Below are 18,402 nucleotides of genomic sequence, written 5' to 3'. Positions count from 1 at the left end.
CTAGCCCTGTAACCTGCATTTCCCATTAATAAACCACCTAGCCAACATCCTGGGACACCAAGGGCAATTTAGCACGACCAATCCACCTAGCTGCACATTTTTGTACCAGGGGAGGAATCCGGAGCACCTCAAGGAAACCTACACAGACACAGAGAAAACATGTAAGCTCCACACAGCTAGTCATCCTAGGCTAGAATTGAACTTGGTATTTCTGGCACTGTGAGGAACAGTGCTCACCTCTGAGCCACGGCACGCCCCTGTCTTTCTCGCTTTCCCATTAAACAATTGATGTTCATCTTAGTTCTCAATTTTATGTTTTTAACTGACACTTGTAATAAGCACACATTTTCTTCTTTACTTTAATTTCTAATTTCTTTTTCATCCGGGTAGCTCTGGATTTGTTTCTTGTACTTTTCCCATTCATGGGAATGTACTTTGAGCAGAGCTGAAGCATCACCTTGAAGGTGGTCCATTGTTTTTTCCTGTTTTTCCTCCCAATGTCATGTGTACTTGCCTGCCAAGCTGTATACTTGCCTCATTAGGCTCGTTTTGAATAATTATCAATCATGCCAGAAATGTGTGATTTGGAAAATGAGAACAGCTTAAAAATAATCCAAAGGGGGCATACATGATTTGTGCAGACAGTGGTAAATTGGACACAAAATCAGCTGAGTGATTAAAACAGCAGAGGTTAATGTACAATGGATATTTTTCAGGCTGGATGAAGGTTTATAGTGCAGTCACCCCAGGGGTCAACACTGACCCCAGGGAGCATGTGCTAACTTCACACAGACAGTTGCCTGAGGCCAGAATCAAACTTGGGTCCCTGGCACTGTAAGGCAGCAGTACTAACCACTATGCCACCATGCTGGAGACAAGATTTTGGTTGAGATTTTGAAAATCATAAGCATGCTAGCCAATGCAAATCAGCTGAAGCTATTCCTGCTTGTTACAGAAACAAGAATGAGAGTGCACACATTTAAATTGAAATACAAATTAAACAAGGGTAAAGTGAAGAAAATCACTTTTCACTCAGTGAGTTGTTAAGGTTAGAAATGTAGAGCTATGAAGGACAACTGGAAATGAAAGTGGAGTAAAAATTGACTGGAGTCCTGAAAGGCTGAAGAAACTGGAGAGGAAATCATGATCTTGGAAGAGGCAGCAGTCAATGACAGAAATTGATTTTATACAGGGATACCGGGGGAGGTCTAAGTCCAAGGTGAGCAGGTACCTATTGCTATGAGAAGAGGACCAGACAATGACACAATGGACTTGTGAAATGCAGAGGGTGTGGTCAGGAATCCTGTCATAGACAGTGGAAGGGAAGCCTCGCATGAAGAATACGTGGAACAGCATGAGCTAATTAATGTTCTTTGCTTGTTCATTTTGATTATCTTTATTCCCTCATTGCCTGCCATTTTCCCCCTGTCCTAATTACCCACAAGCTTGATATGTTCAACTACCTTCTTTTACCTCTGCAGTTCATCAATGCTGGTAGATGGGAAGGTTCAGGATTGTGAGCTAGTAAATAGTGATACAATTCCAAGTCACTGACAGATGATGGTATCATCTGTACTTACATTTGGTGCCCATATTTATCCAGACAGCAGAGTTTGTGAGATTGGGAGGTGCTGTCCAAGGGAGCTCCATTTGATTTGCTGCAGTTCTGGTTGCCAGCATCACTTTATTATCTTTATCATCCATCAATTTTGTGGCCCATGGCCCAAAGTGCATGAGCAGAATGATTCATTATTCCTGTTCTGCTGCTTTAATCTCCTTTGCTTTTGACTGAACCTTTCCTTCTTTTCCTGCAGCCTCACTTCACTGATTAAAAAAAACTGTTCATTTTACATTAATTTCCCTGACACTTGATAATTTCATGTTCTCTGGTTCTTGTCTTTTCCTTTTCAATCTGAACATTGATAATTCTAAAACTATGCCTCCACTAGGATCATCTCCAGGTGCCTGTGCTTTTTCAGCTTCCTCTAATCCAGCATTATCCCTAAAAACTCTCTGAAATTCCTTTTTTACCCCTTCTTTTTTATTAAATCACTTTTTCTTGGCCAGATGTGGGTGTGTTTTGGAGAGTAAACTATAAATAAATAATTTGTCTTTTTATAAAGTTATAACTTTCCACAGACTCACAACGAATCAGTCTTGGGAACAGAGGCAAGTTGGAAGAGTTACCCATCTCCAAAGTTCTATTCCACAACTGTTCAACTAAAGGAGAAGGAAACATCTCTTTGGACGGACAGGCTATTGCAATGTGGCTACCAGAATCATAGCTTCACCCCTGAAGAAAGGTCAGAGGGGACATGCCTTATGAAAATGATCGAATGGCCAAAACTACCCAACACTTCTGTGCCCTTTCAGAAAAGCAGCAACCCAGCATACAGTCACTTTGTAATTTTAAATTCAGCAAAGACTTTCTATGTGGGAGATCAGTTACAAGTAATGTTGCAGATGAGTGATTTTGATGGTCACCCAAAGCAATATGGTGGTGACTATCTCCAAGCTCGAATCCACACCCCAGCTTTAAAAGCTGGTTCAGCAGGAACTGTTATCGACAACCAAAATGGAATTTACTATATCAATTTTACTTTATCTTGGCCGGGAAAAGTTGAAGTCTCTGTTTTACTGGTTCATCCCAGTGAAGGGATCCAAGCACTTAAAAGACTCCGCGAGGAACGGCCAGAGAGAGTATATTTTAAAAGTACCTTCAAATCAGGAGCTGTCTCCGAGACCACTGTGTGTAATCTTTGTTTGTCTCAATCTCAACCACTTTGTAACTTTACTGATATCAGGACTGGGGAGCCCTGGTTCTGTTACAAACCGAAGAAGCTTCCCTGCTCTGCTCGTATCAACCACGCAATGGGAGGTTATCAGCAGAAGCTTTTAATAGAAGAAGAAAGACGTTTCTTCCAAAGGTATGTTACTGATTACACTGCTTTCGTTTATTCACCTCCTGAGCTGGGATTAAGGCACAAGTATATTGATCTGCAACTGTAATTCGGGATTGTGTCTCTAGAAGAGCATGGACCCCGCAACGATGGCAACACTTGTAATAGCTGGCATAACATAAAAACTAGATCTAACCTTGTACTAAGAGATTTGATCAAATGTTTATTTTGGTTACTGCTGTATACATACGTGACAGTAATCTACACATCAGTGGCTGGGCTAATACCAACCCATTTGTTTACAAACAATAGCTACTATCAGAGTGTCGTGCTCATTTGGTGGAAAGCTGATTTGGATGCAGAGTGATGCCAACAACATGGGTTCAAGCCCTGAACTGGCTGTGGTTCTCCATCTCAATCTCTCACCGTTCTTAAGGTGTGGTGACCCTCAGGTTAAACCACCACTAGGCATGACACAATGGATTCTGGTCATTCAAGATGGAGGAGGGGAAACATTGTGGCTGTAAGAGCTGCTCCTTTTTTGAGGTATTTTAAGGTGCTGAAGGTAATTTTCTGGAATTGCAGGAGCTGCAGTTACTATTTCATATGCTGTTGCATTGTTTTAGAACTTTGGGTTAAAAAAAATCAAACCAACGGCAATTTTAAAAGGATTTAAACAAACAAAAGGCAGCAATGACATGGTCAGTGAGGGAGCAAGACAGAAAGAAACCTATGCTGCTGTCTGATGCAGCAATGGATCTGCATAGTTACTGCATTTACTGCTTGAGTTCATGTATCTCTAGACATTGGAGTGGATCTAGGAAAAATTAACAAGCAGTGAAATTCACAACTGACCTTGGAGGAACCTGTGTGGGAGAGCTCACAGCATAGAAACAGATAAGTGCATAGTTTTTTAAAGTGGAACATTGCTTTAAGTCTACAGTAGTGAGTAAAGAGAGTTATTTCTTGATTATATGTTTTATTGAGATCTGTGTATTGATTAAATTTTAAAAATATAAACCATAAGTTCAAAGTTAGCCTGAAATATTTCTCTTTTGAGCAAAAGAAGTGCTATTTTCTGGGTCTGTAGATTGTGAAGAAGCAAAGATGGCATTTAGTAGAGTGATACGATATTCCTGTTGAATGTGGGAGTTCAGGGAGAGTTACCATGTTACTGATGATTATGTCTGCAGGAAGTGTCTTTGGTTCAAATCCTTTCATATCGCATGGATCAGTTGGAAAGACTCTTAGAATCAACAAGGAATTTACAGCAGCTGGGGCGTATGTTAGATAGCAGTTATAGGAAGGGAGAAAAGTCAGGCTAATGGGCTAACTCAAGGAAAAGTAGGAGAGGGAGGGCTTTTGCCCGAAACGTCGAATTTCCTGTTCCTTGGATGCTGCCTGACCTGCTGCGCTTTAACCAGCAACACATTTTCAGCTCTGATCTCCAGCATCTGCAGACCTCACTTTTTACTTGAGGGAGGTAGATAGTGCAAGATTCTCCTGTGGCTATCCCATATCAAACAAGTATGCTGTTTTGGAAAACATAGGAGGTGAAGGACTCTCAGGGGAATGTAGCATGAACAGCCAGGTTTCTGGTGTTGGGAATGCCTCTAATATAATGAGGGGTACGTCAGGTTCCAAGCAATGTTTCAGTGGCCAGCAATGAAAAATCAGAATAGTGTGTTGTCTCCCTGTTGTCAGGATGAAGAATGTCTCAGAAAGGGTGCAGAACGTTCTCAAAGGGGAGAGGGACCAGCAGGAATTCACAGCACACATTGGAACCAACGATATAGGAGGGGAAAAGGTTGAGATTCTGAAGGGAGAATATAGAAAGTTAGGCAGGAATTTAAAAAGGAGGCCCTCAAGTAGAGTAATATCTGGATTACTCCAGATGCTACGAGATAGTGAGGGCAGGAATAGGAGGATACAGCAGACGAATGCATGGCTGCGAAGCTGGTGCATGGAGAAGGATTCACATTTTTGGATCATTGGAATCTCTTCTGGGGTAGAAGTGACCTGTACAAGAAGGATGGATTGCACGCAAATTGGATGAGGACTAATATATTGGCAGGGAGATTTGCAGGGAAAGTAATCCGAGACCATACTCCAATACGTCCAGGAGCTGTCTGAAGAGCAATACAAAGCACATACTTTGAAATTAATCCATTTTCTGTTTCCCAGATGTGGAATACCATGTGATTTAGAGAGTGTGAGAGAGCTTAAGTTGAAGGATGTTAGGTTGTTTTATAGTATATTTCAATGCATGCACACTGTCCTCAATTTTTCAAGTTGAATCTATACTCAAAACTCATGAACACTAACATTGTCTCAGCATTCAGTTAACTTTCTGTCAATAAAGTTTTAGCATACTATTTTCCCTCAACACTGATTTCTCCAGAAGTGATTGACCTGTAGCTGAGATAGATATCCACATATGCCAGTCTCCCACCAGTACGATCATGAAGTAACATTTAAGTGCTCCACATCTTATTATTCAACTCTGGCTTTATCTAGCTTCCGAGCCATGTGTACATTCTGAAATCAGGGTGAGGAATCCTGACTGATTTGACCTTCACTCGCTCTTTGGAACTGAGGTGAATAATAGCACACTCACCATCACTCCAGACCATCTAATGCAACACACACATTGTCATTGAATCTGAAACCTGTGACTAGGGTTTCTTGTTTGAGGCAGGACCAGGGATTCCGGAGATTTCTTGATGTTAGGAACTTGCTTCCCACCCAATTCTAGTTTTATCTTGGGGAGGTGTGGAAAGCCTGGGGTTAGGTTTTTCACCTTTAACATCAGTGTGAAAGTGCAATCTACAGTGACAACAGAGCGGATGCTAATGCAGAGGCATGTCTATCCCTGTTATAAGGCCCATCCCTGACATCATCTTTGTATCACAACAATGTAACATACTGTGAGTATAATGACTTTATTGGTGGCATTACTGATGGTATTCTGGATGGTTGATAGTATGTTGCCACTTGATATCCTAAAACTGGCTGAAAATACACGGTTTTGTGGAGACCAACCTTCTCTCCACTCCCTGCAACTGGCTGTATTCTGAAAATGCAGCAGCTCATAGCATAGATCCAGGGTTGCAATCAGATCGCAACTCTACATCCCCTCACATGACCTTGCAACTTTGACAGACAAGGCCAAACATTGAACAAACACCTGGCTTTTCTTGGCCTTTTGTCTCCCAAGTCTTATGCACTTCACACTTCTCAAGGAGAACTGGCCCTTTAGAACATTGCCTCACAATGTCAATGCATAGAGACTGGCACACACACACATACACACAGAGCAATAGTGCAACCACCATGTCTGTGTATGCAAACCCATCAACACCAAACTCTATCCTTCCTTAGATGCTGCCTGACCTGCTGCTGACCTGCTATTCCAGCACCACACTCTCGACTCTGATCTCCAGCATCTGCGGTCCTCATCATCTCCTTTCCTTTCATTATCATACATCTGTAGCAATGTAATGATACATGACACATGGCAAGCAGACTTCCAGACACATGTGTTGCATCTACTCCCAGTGCCTAAATAGTGGAGTACAGCAAGTAGTTTGGAGAGCTGGGACTCTCAGAATTAATGCTTCAATGATTATGATTTGGATACTCTGGTAAATGCACTTAATGATAAGACAGACCTCCAATTGTTTTCTCAATGAGTGTCCTTATATGCAGATGGTTCTCAGTGTATCACTGGTGGGGCTCATTTTGCAGTTCTCTCAGAGGTGTTAAAAGCCACCTCTTCAAAGTCTGCACCTTGTCACCATCTCCATGTCTGCAGGAAGGACTGGTAGAGTTGAGGCAGAGTCAAAAAGTGTGGCATTGGAAAAAGCACAGTGGGTCAGTCAGCAAAAGATGTTTTTCCATGATTATTGATCTACTTGTGAGATTGACAGAATGGTATTCCTTCCTGGTAATAAACCTGTCTGATCTTTCCTTGAAGTTAAGGTTTAGTGTGGTCAATGAGCTCACAGTTGTCTGGATGACTGATGTGGAATGATGTCAATGGTGTGGATTCAATCCAAGCACTTTTTGTAGAATTTCATGAAGACCCACCTCTGTGCCTTCTCCTTAGTGTGGAGTGATGCTCCTGAAGCAGTTTCCACTTTCTAATATAAAAAGATGCCTAACGTCCTCAATGGTCCACACTGATGTCACTCAACTTTGGGAGCACTGAGGGGCAGGGTCATGGGGAAGGTTGAGTGAGATATTCTGAACCAAGGACAGGGGATAAGGTTCCAGTGATCACTGCCCACATCCATGCAGTCAATTGCCCACAACTGGGGACAAATGAAAGTCCTCCCAATCTGGCAAGCAGGTCATTATGGTTACTCTGTCAGAACCACCCCAGATGTTCAGCTCATTGGAATGGTGGTGAGTTGTGACCCTTAAGTGGCCATTAATTAACTATTGTGCATTAGTTGATAGTGGGTCAGCCACAGAGCTTCCCCTTCTCACACCAGCACTTGATCGTAGTGGGATGGGGGCCAACTATCCCACCGGTGCTACCTCATCCAATTATTTCCTCATATTGCAACTGGACCAGCTGTCTCATCAAAATGGAAAATCTAGCCCAATAACTATGTTTCCCTCTCCACAAATGCTTCCTAAGCTGCTGAGTATTTCTAACATTGTCTGCCATTGTTTTGAGATTTGATCATCTGTGCTGGATGCTCTGTCTAGTTGGGAGTTCAAACGACATAACCTTCCTTTCATTGCAATGGAATTTGTATCTGCATTTTCACAAAATTCACTCATTGAACATGTCCATCAGTGGCTTGCCAGCATTTATTCCCTGTCCTTAGCTGCCCTTGAGGAAATGATGGTGAGCAGCCTTCTTCAATACACTTGAATGGCTTGCTCGGCCATTTGAGAGTCTGGAGTCACATGTTGGCCAAATGTTGGTAAGGGAGACAGATATATTTCCCTGAAGGGCATTACTGAGTCAGAGGGTTTTTTTCCCCACAATTTGCAACGGTTCCATGCTAAACAGCAGATCCAGATATTTGTCAACTGAATTCAAATTCCACCAGCTGCTGTGGCAGGATTCAAGCACAGGTTAACTGAGTTTCTACAATTATAGATTAGCGATTAATATCAATCGACCATCATCTCCCCTGATGAATTGCTCAAGGTAGTTGCAGTGCCATGGGGTGGGGAAATGGATTTAAACAGTGCATCCAACTGGAGAGTTACATTTCCTTCTTTTCGTGACGTGCAAAGGAAACAAATGTGCAAGGTGGGAGATGAAGCTCAGGATCACAGCCAAGTGAGTTTCCCAGCGAGTCGGAAGAGGGAGGTGGGAACATCATCACAAACAAAAACATTAGACCTTGAATTTTGACATGTCACAGCTTGAACTGCCAGCACGGCTTGCTGATCTCCTACATGGTAAATGGATTCCTGTCCTGTGTAATTTATATTGATTATAATTCTGTTTGCAATTACTTCAGATAATAACAATAATAATGATAAAAAGAATGTATTTTCAGTGGAGTCAACGTCAAGAGGCCCATATTGCCCAATGGCCTGGGATATGTAACTGTGCAACCTTCACCTCATACAGGTAAGAGCAATATAAATGATAGTAATGACTGTTGTTTCAGTTTATTTATCAAATTAGAGGGAGAGCAAGTAAGTAATCCTTTGCTGCAGATATTGTATCATACTCTGAAGGTTCAACTCACAAGAAAAGAGAAACCTATGAATGTGTTGGACAGTGAAGTATTTGTTCTCAATGACATAGTTGCAGCCTCAGGCAGACCTTGGATGCATACCCCAGGAGATGGACCTGTTTCCACCTTCAGGGAAGTAATTGGAACTGAGGCCATCGTCAGTCATGATTTTATTGAATGGCAGAAGAAGGAGCCATCTGGTTCACTCCAGCCCTGAATGTGCTTTTTAACCAGACTATATCAATGACTCTGTGTCTTTTAGCTTGAATTACAAAAGGGCACAGAATTAACTTTTCCAATTCTGTTAAAAAGGCAACACTAGATAGCCTTGATTGACATCCAGATGTCTCAAAATGATTTGCAGCTAATGAAATATTTTGCAAGGTGGTCATCACTGTAATGCAATGTGTGGAAATGCAGCAGACAATTTAGTGCATCATAAAGAAATTAAATGCACTGAGCTAATACCCACAGAGCCTGTGCTATCATTGTTGATTGAAGGACAGTATTGACAGGATGCCCGGGTAAACTCCTATGCCCTTCTACAAAGTAGTAAGGTGAGATCTTTTGTATTCACCTGGGAGGAATGATAAAGCAATGTTTGGTTTATTACAGCTGAAAGGTGATACTTCCAGCAGTGCAGTACATCCCCTGTCAGGTCATTGTCCGAGTTTATCAACCTAGAATTATTTTTATCAGGTTTTTTTGGCAACCCATAAATGTGTTTCACGAGACCATGTTATCGAGTCATACAGCACGGAAACAGTCCAATCAATCCATGCTGACCATTATCCCAAACTAAACTAGTCCCAGCTGCCTGCTCCTAACCCATATCCCTTCAAACCATTCTTGTTATATAGTTACCCAAGTGTCTAGTAAACATTGCAATTGTGTCCATAACCACCAGTTTGTTTCACATGTGAACCACCCTCTGTGTAAAACAGAATTTTCCCAAAATCTTTTTAAAATCTCTCTCCTCTCACTTTCTAAGTCTGTGCCCGAATCTTGAACTTGCCTATCTTTGAGAAAAGGCATCTACTATTAACCCTATCGATACCCCTCATGATGTTTCAACTTCTGCAAGGTCACCTCTCAATCTCCTATGCTCCAGTGAAAAAATCCCAAACGATCCAACCTTTCCTAAGAACTCAAATCTTCTAATTTTTCCGCATTGCATGTTCCTTTGACATCAAGAAGTGCCTTTATGGTTCTCCGTCACATTTCTGGGCCTTAGTCATTTTCCTTTTGCCTTGGTAACCAGAACTCAATTTAAAAGTAACAAATAGCCCACATCTTCCAATCTCGGTCAGAATCCTTATTTCTGACAAACCCAACATTCCCAGGGTTTTTTCAACTAAATTAAAGTCCAACACACAGAGACCATCGTCAGATGGATCATCACTGAAACTGTGCTCTTTACTGCAGTCGGTGTTGAACTCCAGTCAGTACCCACAGTTTAAAGGACACAGAAGTAATTAGACAGTGACTTAGAAAAGTGGGTGAAGCTGGTGAATTTTCAAAGGGAGTTGTGATAATTTATAATTTGGTTAAGGTAGGCTTATTAAAAGCTTTGAATTAATCTCTGCAAACAGTTTAGATCATATGCTATAGGAGATGTTCCATCAGTTATTGAGTTAATGAATGAAATCAGACTTTATTCAGTGTAATAAAGTAAATTAGCATAATCAGCTAACAGCTATGTAAGGAACTAATAAAAGACAAAGAAGTTATACTTATCAGACACACAAGACAACGTCAATACTGGCTTCAAATCCCAGCCAGCAAACAAGAACACACTTCCTCCCTCAATATCATTTAATCTGTCCATGAGTTTACACGTTTTCTCACTCTAAGATGATCGATTGTTTTAGAGTGTTTATGTGATGTGTTTGTGGGAGGTGTGGTGGCTCAGAGCTGAGCACTAAATTGCCCATAGTGTTAGGTGCATTAATTAGATTAGATTACTTACAGTGTGGGAACAGGCCCTTCAGCCCAACAAGTCCACACCAACCCTCCAAAGACCAACCCAACCAGACCCATTCCCCTACATTTACCTCTTCACCTAACACCAAGGGCAATTTATCATGACAAATTTAACTAAGCTGCACATTTTTGGACTGTGGGAGGAAACCAGAGCACCTGGCAGAAACCCACGCAGACACAGCGAGAATATGTAAACTCCACACAAACAGTTGCCTGAGGCGGGAATTGAACCCAGGTCTCCAGTGCTGTGAGGTAGTAGTGCTAACCACTTTGCCACCATGCCACCCATTAGGTGTAAATGTGGGGAATGGATCAGGGTGGGTTATTCTTTGGAGGAGCGGTGGGGACTTTTTGGCGAAAGGGCATGTTTCCACACTGTAGGGAATCTAATCTAATCATTTGTTATGGACCAGGCCAGACTCTCTTAGAATATTTTAAGAAGGTAGTCTAGACTCTAACTGTTTCGTATTTGAATGGCAGATGTGTAGTGGATAAGCCAGGAGTGATGCAGCTGTTCAAACCACTTGGCTATAAGCAAAACAGAATTTATTCAGACATGAAGAAAACAAAACAGAATTTAAATAATTCAGCAATTGGAAAACTCAACCGACTCAATACAGCAACTTAACTGAGGAACTATTCCAATTCCCGGAACACCTCACAAACACACCCCTAAGCAATAGATATATTCAAACACATAGAGTCATAGAGATGTACAGAGAATTAATAATTAAAATGAATAATCATGTAACTTTTATTCACTTTGGATTCCTCATTACTTATTAATTAGTTGCAGACTAATTCACAAGGTTCTTCTAATTTGTCACTTGTTGCTGGTCAATGATTATTAATATCTCTAGTTTGACAGTGTCCTATGCAAATTAAGTGAAGTAATCAAAACGTATTTTGCATCAGTACAAAATCTTCTCCTTTCATATTAGTCAAATATATGTATTTATAAAATTCCTCGAAAAGTGGTCAATTTAATAAATTAAATCAGAAAGCAAAATCTGCAAGCCCACTCTACAACAAGTGGCTGTGTGAAAGAGCAAGGTGCCAGATGGGTGAGGGAACAGATTGTCACGTGGGTGAGGGGGTAACATGCCCGGGGATATCAAATTTTATGTTGGAGTGGGTATTGAGTCTTGAGAGTGAGGGGCAGGAGCACCTGCCTGAGCTTGGCAGGGAAGAAGTTGGCAACTGTCAGGTTGTGTGGCGAAACAAGAGCAGTCTGGGGTGGGGGTGTTCTCGATGAGGATTATTGTGTTGGATGTCCAGGGTAGAGCGGGCCAGTATGAATGTTTGTGAACCAATCTAAGTGATTGACCAAGAGTTATGGGAGATTTCAATCCTCTAACCTTTCATGACGAACAGTTAAGGTTAAACAAAGCCACCTGAAGTTTCCAACTCTGAATTAGAGTCAGTACCCATCAGAAATTTCAACTTTCCATGAGATTCCCACATGGTCAGTACATTTGGATGTCTGAGAAATGCATCTTTCTGAGTTCATCCAGACTCTCACTGTCTGCTCACTGGAGGATCTGTGCCAGTCAGGTTTTGGCCCATTGTGGCCATTTTACTTTACGGCTTTGCTTTTCTATGTCACACTTTGTTGATAATAAAAAAACTTTATTTTGCGATTCACTATTGCCCCTGAAACTATGATGAGCCAACTGAAAAAAATTTGGAATGACCTCCACCTCAGATGCAGAGCATTTTGTTTGGGTTGCAATTCATGTGCTTTTCTTTTCAGGCATAAATCTTGGAGGATGTGTCTCCAGCAAGCCCTTGCTTTCACCGGCTGGATTTTATTATCAGGACCAGTGGATGTCAAGAAACTGTAATGTTCGACGCTTCAACACTCCTGCAAATATTACAAACTGTCTCCGTGGGAAAAAAGTTCACATTTTTGGAGATTCCACTATACGTCAGTGGTTTGAATATTTGACAGAATTTGTACCAGGTGATGTTTATCCATATTTCCCATGGATTTTGAAATAATTTGCTTTATGCGTTATATATAATCATATTTTTTTAATTCCTAGGCATTTATACTTTCTTCAACATTTGTAAAGTCAGTCAGTATTTCGACACAGCACACTTTAAACTGCAGTGAAGCAGCTTACGTTTGTATATCATCTTTATTGTAATAAATTGTTCTGAAGTAGTACAAAATTAAGAGAGTAATAAAGCAAAATTAGATGTCATGCTCCATCAGCAGATATCAAAATAGATGGTCAAACAAGGCAAGGGTGAGGGGTATCTCAAAGGAAGAAAATGAGGTCAAGTGTCAGGGCTGCTTACAGACTGAATTCCAGATCATAGATGACTAAAGCCCTGACCATCAATGGTGTAGTGATTAAATCTGGAGATGCTCCAGCACCCTATGGTGATAGGAGTACAGCCGTCTCAGTGCTGGGGTGATACGAGATAAGTTATGATGAGATGTAGATGACAGTTTTAAAATCAAGGTTTTGCTTAAGCATGGGCCATTGCAGGTGCACAAATGTGATTGGTGAATAGGATTTGCAGCAAATAAAGTCAAAGGCAGAAGGATATTTCATTATTTCAATCTACAAATGGGGTTTGTGGGAATAAATTTGAATGATCTCGTGTCAAGGTCACTATAGCAATAATGAGGGTCTCAAGAGGAGCTGAGCTGAGGCGGGGTGATGTCAGAAAGTAGAAGAGATAGAAACAGGAAGAGGCCATTTGGCCCCTCGACCCTGCCTTGTCATTCAATAGGATCATGGCAAATCTGTCACAGGCCTCATCCCCTCTCTTGTGCCAGCTCCTCATTGCCCTCAATTCCCGAATGTTTCCCTTCCACAGTAAAAGCTTTCAGTAGTACTGGATGATAGCTAATTCCAAACATTGCCTACTCTCTGGGAGACATTCTTTTGCACCTTTTCTCTCCCTGCCCCCTTATTCTGTAGCAATGTTCCCGAGTTCAAGATTCCCCCACGAATGGACACACCTTCACATCATCTACCCTCTCAAGCCCCAACAGAATCGTGCATGTTTCAAGAAGAATGCTCCTCATTCTTCTGAACTCAAATGAATGAACGCCTAACTGGCCGTTCTTGATGTGTCAACCTCAAACTCGCAGAACTCAGTCGAGTGGAAGTCTTTTTGACTGTCTCCAATGCCAGTACATCCATTTTTAAAAGCAGGAAGCAGAATGATACATACTACTCCAGGCACATCCTCATCAACACTGTATACTGTAAAAAGACTAATTTTAAATTTCAAACCCTCCACAACACAGCTCACAATTCCATGAGCTTTCTTAATACAGACTGAACCTGCATTATAAGACCTTGTATTTCATGCACAAGAACATCCAGATTCTCCTGAGTTGAGCATTTTTAGGTTCTCTCTCCATTTAAAAATATGTCTGCCTTTTGATTCTTCCTATCAAAGTGCATGACATTGCACTTTACTGGATTCAACACAATCTATCAACCTTTGCTCACTCACTCAACCTGAATTCAGAAAAGACGTTTGTAATATTTTACACTGATTCTCATATCAGCAGTCAGGGAAATAATGGAGAATATTTGGAAGGAAAGAATTAATCTACATGTAGAAAGGCAAGGTTTGATCAGGGAGAGTTGGTATGGCTTTGTCAGAGGGAGGTCATGCCTAACAACGTTGATTGAAGTTTTCAAGGTGATGATCAGGTGTGTAGTGGAGGGTAATGCAGTTCATGTAGTTTATATGGATTTCAGCAAAGCCTTTGACAAGATCCCACATGGGAGACTTAGAAAGAAGTTAGAAGCACATTAGATTCAGGTTAACTTGGCCCGTCAGATCAAAAATTATGTTTGGGTAATGTTTATACAGAAATCCTAACTATTCCTTCATCACCAACAAATATATTCTTGAAATGGGTTCATGAAAGGGATTCAGGTTACCTTGGCAAGTTGGATCAAAAATTGGACCTGAGTGTGAATGACAAAAAATTTAATTGCAGATGCAGCAAGAAAATTAGAAGGCGATTGGAACATTGTCCTTCAGTACTAGAGGGATTGAGTTTAAAAATGGGAGTTTATGCTGGAGCTGTATGACGTGCTGGTGAGACCACACCTGGAGTAATGTGTGCAGTTCTGGTCGCCTTATTTGAGAAATGATGTACTTGTACTGGATGGGTTGCAGAGGAGGTTCACATGGTTGATTCCAGAGTTGAGAGGATTTGCTTATGAGGAGAGATGGGCTAGAACGGGACTATACCCATTGGAATTTAGAAGAATGAGGGGGGATCTTATAGAAACATTATGAAGGGAAAAGATAAGATAGAAGCAGGGGGGTTGTTTCCACTGGTGGGTGAAACTAGAACGAGAAGCATAGCCACAAAATAAAGGAGAGCAGATTTAAGACTGAGTTGAAGAGGAATGTCTTCACCCAAAGGGTGGTGAATCTGTGGAATTCCCTGCCCAGTGAAGCAGCTGAGGCTACCTCGTTGAATGTTTTTAAGGCAAAGTGATAGTTTTTGAACAATAAAGGAATTAGGGGTTATGTGAACAGGTGGGTAAGTGGGACTGAGTTCACATAAAACATAGGAGCAGAAAGTAGGCCATTCAGCCCATCGAGTCTGCTCCATCATTTAGTCATGACTGGTAGGTTTCTCTACTACGTTCTCCCACTTTCTCGCGATAACCCTTGATGCCCTTGATACTCACGAACTGAATGAAGTCAGCCATAATCATATTGCATGGCGGAGTAGGCTCAAAGGGCCAGATGGCCTACTCCTGCTCCAATTCCTGATAGTTTTATGTTCTTACATAACTATCTCATTGCACTGACTCTGACTTCTTGTGCATCACCATTTCGCTTTTGCTGCACCAATTGTCTAGAGCATTTCGCCTTGAATTCTGGAAGTTACAATTTCACCCCCTCTGTCTTTCTTCATCCTTTTTTACGTTTGCAGAGTCCTTCCCACCTCTTTGACTCAGTATTTGATCATCATCATTATAGCTCAGAACCATCAGCAACCAGCAGCAGCTGCCAAACAGCCTCCATATGAAGACACACAGCTACACGTCCCCTCAGTCTGCAGACGACATTCACTGGGCCAGGATCGATCTTCCTTATGATCATTTCATCCAGATGAATGGAGCACAGTGCCAACACCATTCTTTGACTGTAAATTGGTTGTTGCTTGAAAAGCATGCAGCATCTGTTTAGTCCCTGAAACCAATGCAGTTTTTCTGTTTTTTTTCTTTCTTCCTCTTTCCTGTTGTTTTAGAAAAGGTTCACGCTAACAGCTATTTGAAGTTGCTTTGACATTTGATGCTCCCACATTCAGCATTGACTCAATGTTATACTGCAGTGGGTATTAGGGAAAGAGTATAGGCATTAAGGAAGGGAAACCTCTTGTTTCCTTCTTGTAGCTGCAGACACAAGGACAGTCAATCAGACAGATGACGATTTAAAGACCAAAAAAAATGTGGATGCTGCAAATCAGAAAGATGTGGGCGGCACGTTGGCACAGTGGTTAGCACTGCTGCCTCACAGCGCCTGAGACCCGGGTTCAATTCCCGACTCAGGCGACAGACTGTGTGGAGTTTGCACGTTCTCCCCGTGTTTGCGTGGGTTTCCTCCGGGTGCTCCGGTTTCCTCCCACAGTCCAAAGATGTGCGGGTCAGGTGAATTGGCCATGCTAAATTGCCCGTAGTGTTAGGTAAGGGGTAAATGTAGGGGTAGGGGTATGGGTGGGTTGCGCTTCGGCGGGTCGGTGTGGACTTGTTGGGCCGAAGGGCCTGTTTCCACACTGTAAGTAATCTAATCTAAAACCAAAAATTGCCAGAAAAGCTCAGCAGGTCTGGCAGCATCTGTAGAGAGAAATCAGAATTAGCATTTCGGGTTGAATGACCCTTCTTCGGGACAATGGGTTCTGAGGAAGGATCACTTGAAACAAAATGCCAACACAGATGATAATTCAAAGTGCCAATTTATTTGCGAGTTGATATTCTGTTTCCAGTGAGATATTGCCCATGCTACCTGTTTGCCCTCACATTCTTTACTTTTCCATTTCCTCCCACTACGCCAACTATAAGAGACTCCTCGATGCCGACAGTGTGTGACGTATATATTAAGGTGAGAAGTGAGGAATTGCATGAGAGATAACTCGCAGAGTTCATGGAGAGAATGAAACTATCTGAAGTTTACATTTGGGAAAATTGAGCACTTAATCTTCAATTTTAACATAATTTGAGGTACACTGCTTTATTCTGTCATTTATTTCTGGCTTGTTACCACTTCAGAGCAAGAAAAACGAGACATTATTGTTGCATTACAAAATTGTTTATTCTGTACATGATGGTACAAAATTGCATTTTGACCTATCAGTCTTTTTAATGAATATAACGCAAACAGCTCCTCAAAATACTCAAGTTAAACTAAGACTGACTGTGTGGGCCCACTTACAAATGCCTCATTCTGAAGAAGGTTCTGAAAATCTAGTCCCATCCACAACACCCTCCCATGTTATGCACCCTCTTGCTTGCTTATCATCAACAGAATCCTCTGCCTTGTGTGTCTCTGAATCTGTTAACTTACACAACTGCTGAGGCTGAATACCTTTTAAACTTGCTCTTTGTATACTTACCTGACTGCTTTCTTCTCTAACTGTTGGTTCTCATCTCAATTGCTTAACTGCCCAAGAACTCACCCACCTATTTCCCTGAGTGTTTCCTGGGGCATTGACTGGCCTACTGATCCGAATTATTTAATCTGGCTGCTCACTTGCCTTTTCTGACTTTCCGTTGTTGTATGAAACTGATGGTCCCGCAGTAAAGTAGGATAAGAGCTGAGAGCATCCCCAAGTTAAAGCACTAATGTTCTTAGTGATTTGTCTATTTTGGTCTGTTCATAATGATCAATGGAATGATAAGTTATGTGTAATTCCATCTTCTGTTTTAGGTCTGAGGAAGTTTGATCTTGGCAATTCTAGAATGACGGGGCCACATCTCGCTTTGGATATAGACAACAAGATCAAGGTGGAATACAATGCTCATGGCTCACCGATCCGAATCTTGCCCATTTCAAATCAGGACCTGCCATTCATCGCAAATAAACTGGATGAGATTAAAGGTGGAAAGAACACTGTTATAGCCTTCACCATTTGGTGTCATTTCAACACTTTCCCAGTTGAACCATACATCCGCAGGCTCCAGAACATCCGCAGGTCAATTCTACGTTTGCTGGAAAGGAGCCCAGATACACTGGTTGTAATAAAGACTGCCAATGTCCAGGCCCTTCCGCGGGAGGTCAGTCTCTACAACAGTGACTAGTATTCTTATCAACTTGACTTAGTGATGAGAAAGATGTTTGAGGGCATCAACGTGGCATTTGTGGATGCCTGGGAGATGACAATAGCACATTACCTACCTCATGAATTACATCCCAAAAGAATCATTATAAAAAATGAAGTAGATGTATTTCTTTCATATGTGTGTCCTTTATGAAAAGGTGAAGCACTGTTTATTAGATTGAAAATGGCAGCCATGAGATTTATGTTGTATGACAAAATGAAAAGGTTACAAGCATGTCCTTCAAGATTTTTGGAAGCATGTTTTTGATGATTGTATTGTAATATTTTAAATATAGATCTCCCAGCAGCAATTATCTTTTTAAAAAAGTGGTACTATGCCAACAATGCAACATTGAAGGGTATTATGTGCAATTGTGGCTTCAGTTCAGTTACAAATATCAGCAGGTTATTTCCTGACACTTTCAAGGGGAATGCTGAGTGGCACTGGGTAAGCTGGCCAGGTATGTAATGTGTCTGTCCCTGTTTCTGAGTCACC

General features: G+C 41.5%; 1 protein-coding gene across 1 annotated transcript; it reads left to right on the top strand.

Moving 5' to 3' along the window:
- Nucleotides 1–2,871: 2,871 nt before the first annotated feature.
- Nucleotides 2,872–18,090, top strand: LOC132820604 (NXPE family member 3-like). Its single transcript, XM_060832809.1, is given in 4 exon segments — nt 2,872–2,927; nt 8,426–8,499; nt 12,345–12,554; nt 17,516–18,090. Coding segments are annotated over 4 exon segments (885 nt in total). The 3' UTR covers nt 18,061–18,090.
- The last annotated feature ends 312 nt before the right edge of the window (nt 18,091–18,402 follow it).

The sequence above is a fragment of the Hemiscyllium ocellatum genome, chromosome 12 (assembly GCF_020745735.1).
Source record: "Hemiscyllium ocellatum isolate sHemOce1 chromosome 12, sHemOce1.pat.X.cur, whole genome shotgun sequence".
NCBI classification, from domain to species: Eukaryota; Metazoa; Chordata; class Chondrichthyes; order Orectolobiformes; family Hemiscylliidae; genus Hemiscyllium; species Hemiscyllium ocellatum.
The sequence above is the reverse complement of the archived record's forward strand: the minus strand, read 5'-3'. Positions and strand labels throughout refer to the sequence as shown.